This window comes from Schizophyllum commune, assembly GCF_000143185.2.
Source record: "Schizophyllum commune H4-8 unplaced genomic scaffold SCHCOscaffold_4, whole genome shotgun sequence".
In the NCBI taxonomy this organism is placed as follows: Eukaryota; Fungi; Basidiomycota; class Agaricomycetes; order Agaricales; family Schizophyllaceae; genus Schizophyllum; species Schizophyllum commune.
Window position 1 is genome coordinate 2,793,866 of NW_026089541.1, and position 9,601 is coordinate 2,803,466.

The 9,601-nt window shown below is 57.3% G+C and overlaps 4 protein-coding genes and 1 non-coding gene across 5 annotated transcripts; 3 read left to right on the forward strand and 2 right to left on the reverse strand.

Annotated features, from left to right (window-relative positions):
* Nucleotides 1-26: 26 nt before the first annotated feature.
* Nucleotides 27-2,354, forward strand: SCHCODRAFT_02619962 (uncharacterized protein). The gene is made up of 10 exons (XM_003032880.2): nucleotides 27-308; nucleotides 399-817; nucleotides 871-886; nucleotides 943-949; nucleotides 999-1,056; nucleotides 1,111-1,197; nucleotides 1,248-1,308; nucleotides 1,363-1,670; nucleotides 1,818-1,964; nucleotides 2,021-2,354. The coding sequence occupies exons 1-10, from the start codon at nucleotides 93-95 to the stop codon at nucleotides 2,100-2,102; spliced, it is 1,401 nt and encodes a 466-aa protein (XP_003032926.1). The 5' UTR covers nucleotides 27-92; the 3' UTR covers nucleotides 2,103-2,354.
* An 826-nt stretch (nucleotides 2,355-3,180) lies between these two features.
* SCHCODRAFT_02495481 (uncharacterized protein) lies at nucleotides 3,181-4,121 on the forward strand (the record flags this gene model as incomplete). Its single annotated transcript, XM_050343021.1, has 3 exons — nucleotides 3,181-3,490; nucleotides 3,537-3,928; nucleotides 3,987-4,121. Coding segments are annotated over 3 exons (837 nt in total), but the record flags the coding sequence as incomplete, so codon positions are not given.
* Nucleotides 4,122-5,735: 1,614 nt separating this feature from the next.
* On the forward strand, nucleotides 5,736-6,309 carry SCHCODRAFT_02496611 (uncharacterized protein; the record flags this gene model as incomplete). The annotated part of the gene is made up of 2 exons (XM_003032881.2): nucleotides 5,736-6,081; nucleotides 6,137-6,309. The coding sequence occupies 2 exons, from the start codon at nucleotides 5,736-5,738 to the stop codon at nucleotides 6,307-6,309; spliced, it is 519 nt and encodes a 172-aa protein (XP_003032927.1).
* Nucleotides 6,310-7,226: 917 nt separating this feature from the next.
* SCHCODRAFT_t79 lies at nucleotides 7,227-7,310 on the reverse strand. The gene has a single exon. It is a non-coding gene; the product is annotated as a tRNA-Pro (tRNA).
* Nucleotides 7,311-8,244: 934 nt separating this feature from the next.
* SCHCODRAFT_02686992 (uncharacterized protein) lies at nucleotides 8,245-9,503 on the reverse strand (the record flags this gene model as incomplete). The annotated part of the gene is made up of 2 exons (XM_003033449.3): nucleotides 8,245-8,684; nucleotides 9,396-9,503. The coding sequence occupies 2 exons, from the start codon at nucleotides 9,501-9,503 to the stop codon at nucleotides 8,277-8,279; spliced, it is 516 nt and encodes a 171-aa protein (XP_003033495.1). The 3' UTR covers nucleotides 8,245-8,276.
* Nucleotides 9,504-9,601: the final 98 nt, after the last annotated feature.

The following is a 9,601-nucleotide window of genomic DNA, read 5'->3' on the forward strand; positions in this document are numbered from 1 at the left end:
GATTGCGGCCATCCGGTCGTCTGCGGCTTGTCTCCGGCGCTCGCCTTCTGCCTCCTTCTCAGCAGTTCTTTGCTTGCTCACCGTCGGCCGCGATGGCCAGCACACAGCGCCTGCTGCTGCTCTTCGCCCTCGCCGCCGGCGCACACGCGCACGGGCATCACCATGAGCTCTCCGACGCGGACATGCACAAGCCCATTGATGCGATCCTATGGATTCACATCTTTCTCCAGGCTGCGATATGGGGCGTCCTGTTCCCGACGGGAATGGTCTTGGGCCTCAGCAAGAGCAGATGGCATGTTCCACTACAGGTGCGTGTTAGCTAGTCTGTGGGGGGCAGTGGATCACTGCCCCCCACCCCCGCAAGTTACGCTTGCTGACCGATCACCTCTTCCACGTAGGCGACGGGGATCGCGCTCACCCTCGGTGGTTACATCCTGGGCCATGCTCACAAGGGCCGCGCCTTCCTGGCCGGCGCGCACGGCAAATTCGCGAACATCCTCCTCATCCCCATCCTCACCCAGCTCTGCCTCGGCATCTACCTCAAGTTGCACATTCACGAGAAGTCGCTGCGGCCGTACGCCGTGAAGGTACACGGGCTCGTCGGGAAGACGTATCCCATACTCGGCTGGACGCAGATGCTGTTCGGCGCGATCACGTTCCGGGGGTACTGCCGCGGGGGTCACCTTGGACAGTGCTTGGCCCACTACATCATGGGGAGTGGGTTCATTGCGTACGGGACTATAATGGCTATCATCCTGCTCGTTGGCGAGTCCTGGGTGAGACGAAGTGGGAGGAGTCCGGAATGGTGGGACTCATGGTGCGTCGCGTCAAACTGTTTGAGCCTAATAGGGCGCTGACGCTAGCCCGTAGGGTTATCATGCTTTGGGTAAGCAACCGTGTTGCTGTCTTAACCTGCTCATCTAAGCATACTTGTGGTCGTAGGGTATCGGTGCGTGTGCCCCATTCAACCTCCACAAATGCGTTCTGACCTCACGCAGTCAACACCTTCACCGAACATCACGGCGGTGATTGGTCCGTAAAGGACATGCAACACACGTGAGTTCAACGGTTCTCCGAGGCTCTCTTTCTCGTTACTAACCTACCGGCTAGTATCCTCGGCGTCCTTTGGTGGGCCGGTGGCATGCTCGGCATATTCCTCGCGCGCAACAACCAGCGAAATGTCGTTCCTGCCTTGATGTGCGTACTCAATCTTACTTCTTACATCTGCTTTTACTAAATCCGAGCAGTATCATCCTCACCGGCTGGGCAATGGCGAACCACGCTCAAGCGTTGATGATCTCTACCGAGGTGCGTCTGCCCTCTACAACTGATGAACATGTTCAATAACGCTCCATCTTTCAGGTCCACAGCATGTTCGGCCACACCCTCTTCGGCGCCGGCCTCGCGCGCATCATCGAGATCGCCGTCTTCGCGCCCAACTACGCCGCCCACGAGGGTAGCACCACCGACGCAGACGATGCGCATTCCGACCACACACTGACCGTTGGGGACTCTTTGTCTCGCACCATGGCCGCACGGGCTTTCAGACACTTGCCGCCCTACTTGCTTACCGCTGCTGGCATTTTGTTCATGAGCGGGACGGACGAGGAGCTGAAGGTGGCGAACGACGCGGGGATGGATCATGTGACGTATATTTTGATTATGTTCAGGTGGGTGTTGTTTCTTTGTTGTCCGTATTGTTCCTTTGCTGTTCGTATTGTCCCTTTGCTGTCTGTATTATCCCTTTGCTGTCCTTTTTCTCGCCTTGGGGCGACTTGTGGCAACCGTCCCAAGACCATGCTCACGCCCTTCCCCAGTTTATCCTTCGTCATCTACACCCTCATTGTCGGCCTCATCAACCTCTACGCCACGTCGGGGCGGAATGCGCCGAACGCGGCGGGCGCGAAGGGCGTGGACGAGGGCGGGATCGAGCTCTCGTCGCCGACGGGGATTAGGAATAATTGGTATGCCCCGCGGGAGATACAGTTGCGGCTGTAGGCGAATACTTACCTCTGTCCAGGTACTCCCGCGTGCCAAACGCTGCCGACGCGCCAGAGCGGGAACCCATCGCTCATCATGTCATTGGGGAGGATGAGGACTAAGCATGGTTCGATCCCTCTCGGGGAGCAAACCGAGTCGACGCTGGAGCACCTACCTGGCATCGAAGGAGACGAAGTTGTGTATTGAGATCCAGGTCGACTGTCTGAAAATCATAGACGTGGTAGTCGACCCTGGTTCACGTCGAGGTATGTAGCGCGAACGAGAGCTTAGTTGTCCTGCTTTGCTGTACGACCGATCTATCCTCGAGAATATGTATAATGCTTTGTATACCTAATGACATTGCTTGTGGATCTGTGGCTCGAGGACGCGGAGTTATGGGATGGCACAGGTTTGAACTTCGAAGACCGACAGGGTCAGCTGCAACCTTGTTTCTCTGTTGAATGTCGTGACTTGTGGCACTAACTCACCGGTTTCCCTGGATACACGTCCGGTATCGTCGCTGTGAAGCAGAATTTCGTCCTGCAATACCATCGATTGAACACTGCAATAGCTTTCGAGCTTTCGAAGCTTCGTCCAAGTTGATGAAGCAGTCACTCACGGCATTTGCCGGAAACCTGTCACACAGCAGTCACTGTTCAAATTCACTCAGTAACACGGTGCCATCTTGCTGTTGCCTCTCATGAAGCGCTGTAAGAGCTGCTCACATACGTCTTCTGGGACGTCAAAACACCTTGCCATGGCCCCTCAAGCTCTCTGCTGCGTACATGAATGCGTAACACCTTCTTACGTTACTAACACGTGTTCAAAACATATGTTATCGACATGGCAAATACCGAACTTTCCACGCGAGTGCCGATCTGGGTACGAAGTAAATGAAATCACGTACATAGGCACGAGGGAGGCGCCGACACGAGCAGTGTTGGAAGCCGAATTTACGACTTGTGTCGGGCGCTGACGAGCAGAAGCGCGTCCTTCCGCGCGCGTATCCCCTCTCCCTCCATGGCCGAATCATCCAACGCGTCGCTCGCGAGAAGACGCGTGCGCCCACCTCTTGCGCCGATGGGCCCGCGGCAGAGCAGATCTTCCCGGTCCGCAAGTACCCCAGATGCACTCCGCAGCTTGTCTCTTTCGCCCAGGGTAGCCACTCTTTCTCGCTCGTCTGTGCAGGACCCGGACGGCATGTCGACGCGCTCTGGTAGCCCGCGGCCGGACATCGCGCCCACCCCCACGTCGAGCACGCCCCCACCTCCTGCGCACCAGGCTATACCAACAGACGTCCGCCCAGAGGACGCGTTCGACGACTCTGGGATTGTCATCGAAGGACTTTCTGGCCTAACACCCTCCCCCCAACCTTCCTCGACCCCGACGACAGGATCCTCCTCCCCTGTAGCGCCTTTCCAAAAAGCGGCCTCGTTAACACCCCCACCGTCGGTGTCTTTCGAATCACAGCCTGTCAAGTGGAAGGGTCTTCCCCTCGAGGCTGCGCTATGTGAGTGGTCGTCGAATGTCATTGGACTCAATCTGACTGGCTTCAGGGACCCTCGACTCGGAAGAGTTGCAGGAGATCGTCTCGCGCGCCATACGCTCATCGGCACGCGAGTCGTACATTCGCATCCTCCCCGTGCGCCGCATCGATCACACCCTCCCTAACGAGCTCGCGCGCCTGGATGCTGCGCGAGCGTCCGCACAAGCCCGCTACCGGTTCGGCGTGCACAGGCGCACCATGCTTCTGCAGGCCCTCGCCGCGCATTCGGGCGGCGCCGACGCTGCAGAATATTCGGCCCACATCGCCAAGCAGCTTTCCGACGTAATGGCAGAGTGCGACGCTTGCACGGACGCGCTGGTGCGCGCAGTCGACCATACTGCGCAGATCAACCGCCTTCTCGACCAACACTGGGGCAGCGCGCTTGCGATCGCGCTGAGGAAGGTTTGTGGAGCGGTAATTCGTCTTTTGTCCAGACTTTTACTGATGCATGTGTATCCAGCTCAACACCAGCTACGGCCGTCGCTCTACGCAGCTCAGCACGGCACGCGAGCGTATCAGCCAGCTTGAGGCTGAGGTCGATGAGGCATGGAACCAGGCGCACAAGATGGCACAGGAGATTGATCAAATCGAGGACGAAGCGGAACGTGTCGCTGAGGAAATCATGTCTGAGGGGGGAAGCATTCTCGGCGTCGGCGACACAATGGCTTTTGGTACTGTCGATCCAGAGCAGCAGATTCGTCTTCCTGTCAACGACAACAGCGACCCGGAGGACGACAGCGACAGCGAGGATGATCACACTTCACGTCAAGGCGACGATACCACGACTATCAACGACACCCAGGCCCTCTGCGAGCTCGCAGACAGCGGCGAGGCTATCATCCACCGTGCGGAGGTCGTCCCTGTCAATGGCACGCTTTCCCCGCGCCCCTCGATTTTCACACTCCGCGCCTTCGCCGCCGCGCAGCTCAGTCCAAACAAGGACCCAGAATCGCCGAAACAACCGACAAGTCCGGAAGCGGACGCGCTGTTCACGCCACCGACGAAAGAGGAGCTCGAGCGCGCGCGGCCTGCTCCTGCGCGGCACGACTCGGTCATGTCTACTGGTACGACTGGGTCCGGGTCGAACGTGGTCGAGTACACGCGTCCGCGCTCAGGCCCGATGGCTACGCCGACGTTTGGGGCGAACTTCAGGGCGTCGGTGGGCTCTACGGTGCTGTCGCGGTCACCTCCGACTACTGCGACATTTTCGCCGGCCGGCGCGACGCCGCCGACACCTTTAGCACCCATTCCGGGCACGCCTCTGACCGCTGTACCACCAACGCGCACGAATACCGCGCCGCCCACGTCGATGGTCTCCCTTCAGCCGGAAGATGATCGCGCAAGTATCAGGAGCGCGAGGAGTACGCGCAGCGCGCGAAGCACGCGGCGGGTGACGCTTGTCAAGGCGGCTCGTCAGCGCAGCATGCGGACGACGGCGGGCAACTTGCGCCTGCCTGCGCGAGCAGCGACTATGCCTGGGCTGTCGGCGGTGGCGTCTACCACTCCTCCACCTCCAAAGCCAAAGTCACCGGTACCAGCAGCGCGTCTCGCAGCCGAGCTCCCTCCCCTGCCGGAGCCTATGCCCAGCCCAGCGCAACAGGAATTGTCCCCCAAGGAGCAGCTCGCGTACCCCGCCAGGCGGCCCACGCCCAGGTTGTCGCTGGTGATGTCCCAGGCGATGGCGCCCGCTAAGGCCTTGGAGACCGCAGCAGCAGCATCAAAGGCGTCGGAAGCTGCCGTGCTAGAGCGCGAGGACCCTGTGCATGAGGAGCCGCCGTTAGAAGAGTCCCGGGGAGCGATGCAGAACCCTCTTCCGATAACGTTCAAGCGGAACTCGTTCTTGAATCTCAGCGGGGACGAGGCTAGCCCCATCACCCCCGTCGGAAATGGCCGGCTACCCAGCACGTCTGATCTGCACACTCAGCCACAACCATCGACCGAGGGCTCTTCCGGACCGTCCAGCTCGATAGGTGACCGGCTCGGGCTCGACTCGGGTAACAAGCACGAGTCCATACGAGGCGCTTGGGATACGATCCGCGGCAAGAAGAAGCGCCCTCGCGATCCTACGCGCCCGAGCACAAGCGACGGTTTGCTCTCGCGCGGCAAGCCTGTGTTTACGCCACTCTCGTCGGGCGCGCCGCGCTTGAGGACCAAGTCTGTCTCACGCCGAGGGCTCGCGACCTCCGACGGACTGTCTGGTCGCCCCGAAATGCCGCCTCTGACGCGCCTAGACATCTCTGCGCCCATCACGACCCGTCTCAATCCCGACTCTCCTTTGACAGCACGACCAGACGCGTCCCCCATAGCTCCCCGCGCGTCGCCTTTCTCGCCACCCGTGTGCCAGTCGAGCATCAAGATTGGTGGCCTCTCGCGCAAGACGAACATCGACGACATCACGCTCATTCCCGGCGACGGTAGCGAGTTCGGATCGTCATGGGATGGTTTGACGGGGGCGCACTCTATGGAAGAGATACAAGAGACGCCGCGCGCGTCGGGCTTGCACCGTCAAGGCAAGTCAGCGGACGATCTTGGAGAGCAGGATGACTCGTTGGGGCGTGAGTATGATTTCTCAGCTGGTATACATATGGCTACTGACGGTCGCATCCATAGCACTGCCCAAACGAACGATACCCTCTATGTGGCTGAGCTCCGACCCCAAGGCCTCGCGTCCGCCACCGGAAAGCCCATCTCGCTTGCATCGGTTGAAAGGTTTCACGAAGCGCTATTCGATGTCACTGTCCAGTTTCTCGCCGTCCAAGAAGTTCATGCCCAATCGTACATGACCTGGATCACGTCTCTCCGCCCGCGTCGCTACTCACACATCACTCCTCTACCCTCTGTACAAAGTTCCTCTTCTACGTCGCTATTGGATCCCCTCCGTCTGAATATACCAATCGTTGTTCCGCTTTTCGTATTGCTGTACCTATAGCCCTCCTGCTTGCTTGTTTCCTTCCTTCTTTCACCCGAATCGAATCCCTTGTCATCGTCGTAGACATACCGTTCCCTCTATGCATAAGCACTCACACCTCTATTATTCCGTGGCTGGCCCGACTCTGCTTACTTCCCACTGAACCCAATCTTATTGCCTGGTCACGCACAGTGGTTCTACTCTAACGTACACAACAATCGATAGTTCGACACGCATTTCGTATTGTTATCCACATCTATTGTTCCCACCTGTCTATCGGCGAACATCCGCTCTGGAAAGGAATTGTGGCAACTGGATAGGTAGAGGATAGTGGTCGCACTGGTGCGGACGCAGTCTTGTCAGTTGCTCTGAAGACCTTGTAGTATCATGATCATTGGAACCTCTACCGCGTAAGACGGCACATTTACATTCTGCTGAGGGGCATGCGAGAGTTGGCACCTTACTGAGGTAGGTAGGGCGAACTGGAATCACTGCTGTTCCACAGCTTTTATCATTGTGAGTTGAATCCTCTTTAGCTCCACCCTGCACCCTGGCGAGCTCTCCATTGCATGCAACATTTATCTGTGTGCAAGAAGAAATCATATGTGAGAGACCCGCTACAATACTCCCGGCCTCACATTAAGAACCCGTCGCCCAAAAAGGCAATTATTGGCCATCAATTTGATCGTATCCGTACTTGGAAATTTCCGGCGATCATTCGTCTTGAAATGCTTGCGCCTTCGTGAAAACAAGTCACTGACCTTCAGCTTCCAACGAAAAAGCAAAAGGAATGGCCCCCACCCGGGTTCGAACCGAGGATCACCTGCAAGGACTTTAAGACCCAAAGCAGGTATCTTACCACTAGACCATGAGGGCGTTACGCATTACATTTGTATTTCGTGCACGTAGCTTTCATCGCACAACTCTCGCATAGCCATGAACTTCGAACAAACAACCCATGCAGAGTCGAGAGAAGCAGGTAATTGACCGACTGAGATAGTATGTTGCGAAACGGGACCGTGAATACAAGTACCACGGGATCCTTTCAGATAAGTCGACTCGTACTCAGGCTCAGGTGAGTCGGACGAAGCCTGACGGCGTGCGTGCAGCAGGCTGTGAGCAGCATGTGCACAGCATGCAACGTCAAGCGAGCTCGTTCTAGACAGCAGGCCCATGCAAGCGCCTAACGCTCCGCGCGCGAGAATAAGCTATAGCTATCCAGAGCGATGTCCGACACGACCTGCGTCCATCTGCACGCGTTCTACGCTGTGGCATGTTGAGAGGCCTCCCTGACGCGGATATTGTTATCTCATTCATTGGGCGCAAAAGGCCGTCTCGGGAGGCAGGTATGTGGTCAACAGTCTAAGCGCTGTAGTAGATCGAGGCAGCATCAAGTTCAAATTGGCTGTGAGTCTGGCGGAAAGTTGAAGGGATACTAAGGTTCATGTTGTCTGTCACGCAACTAGTTGAGAAGAGCGGTCGAGCCGCGGGGCGTAGGTCTGGCGCTAAAGCACGCAAGTGGCTTAAAAAGAGACGCTGTAGTAGAATAAGGCCCAGTTGCTGCTCGTGGCTGTCTGACGGAACGTTGATCGCCCACTTGACCCAGGCAGGGGAGTCGCGCCCCTGCATCGCCGACTTGCGAACCCTTCGGCAGAGCCGGCGCGGCGCGAGTTGGTCGACGTAAATACCCTTCATCAGAGAAGAAGCGAGCCTTGGTATATTCGAGTGTCTGGCTTTGGAAATCGCAATTCTGCTGAGTCAACTCGGTACGCGGACGCTGTAGTGAGACACGTCCATGCCATACGACGAAGCGCACTTGGTGAGGCGATGTTCAGTACGGAGCTAGAGGATAGGCCGGTAGCCAGTAGCCCCGGAGCCATACAGGGTTTCGTCGTCTGCGCCCTTGTTGCCGTCATTCACAGACAGTTGCGGTGCTTCCACATGCGCAATCGTGCCGACATCCACTGCGAGAGCAAGCTCTCCAAGCCGCCATGGCGATAGCTCGTCGTCGGGTGCACGTTTACCGATGCGGGGGATCGTTTGCCGCGCATTGGCGTTGACGCAGGGTGAGTATGTGACTCCACAATAGGGTACGACATAGTTCGCCTGTCGAAACGTTTTCCGGTGACTGGGTGAACTCCGTGGTTCAATCTTCTTCTGTCTGAGAAGAGGTCGTAGTTGGCTTTGCAGTTGTCGCTCAGTGTCGGTGAGCGCAAAGAGGATATAACGATATAGTTGATTCGTTGGATGCTACTAGGAGAATGCATAAGTAGCATCAATGGGACTAAGCATATAAAACATACTGCTGTTAGCGGGCGCCGCGGACTGCGGTCGGCGGCAGTGACATTTCTGATCCCAACGCGAAGTCCATAGCAGCAGAGAACTCGAGGAGAGACGACGCATCCAATAGGAAAGACCAAAAATCAACGGCGTTCGGCTACACAGACAGAGACGCGTATAGGCGCACTGATTTCAATGATACGGCGGCGGTCGGCCTCTCGTCGACGCTGAGAAAGGCGAGGTTCCGAAGGCACCGGTGATGCCGTATGTACGCAGGATGCGAAGGCCGGGTGAGTTCAGTCCGCAGGGCGCGTTCAAGTCACCGGCAGCTGCGACAGCTACGCTGGGCAAGAGATGTGATAGCGGCCAGGCAATAGCCTGATACTCCGACTGCCTCAGTCGCTCCGAGAAGTGGCGAAAAGCAATCGACGAGGGTAGCAGGTCCTTTGGCTGAGCAACCCTTGCTGCAATGAGATGCAAGGAATCCATGACACAGGTAAATCCGGGGGAATACAAACACGAGGGAGTAGGTATCCGGTGTGTGTTGCTTTGCATCGTGTGGCATCGGACATCGGATCGTTGGCGTATGTCGCGAGAGTCTGCATAGAGAAGTTGTCGTTCGAAAGAAGATTCTTCGAGAAGTCAGATCGAGTAAATTCAACGCTGAGGCGCACAACTAACGTTCAAGGAGACACCGTAGAAGAATAAAATCCAATCGCTGATCGTGAATATCTGTGACGGAACGTTGCGCGCCCGCTTGAGCCGTGCAGATGAGTCGTAGTGCTGCATCGCGGGCTTGAGAGACCTGCGGCATGGTGTGTTACTTTGGGCGCCCTTCGCTAGAGTTGGCGCGGCCGCGAGTTTGGTCGACGCGAGTGCCCTTCATC

What these genes read in the sequence shown, in the direction of transcription:
- SCHCODRAFT_02619962 (XM_003032880.2), top strand. Translation starts at nt 93, where the DNA reads ATGGCCAGCACACAGCGCCTGCTGCTGCTCTTCGCCCTCGCCGCCGGC. An exon ending in AATGTCGTTCCTGCCTTGAT is followed by an intron (nt 1,198 to 1,247) that starts GTGCGTACTCAA and finishes AAATCCGAGCAG; the next exon opens with TATCATCCTCACCGGCTGGG. An exon ending in CGTTGATGATCTCTACCGAG is followed by an intron (nt 1,309 to 1,362) that starts GTGCGTCTGCCC and finishes TCCATCTTTCAG; the next exon opens with GTCCACAGCATGTTCGGCCA.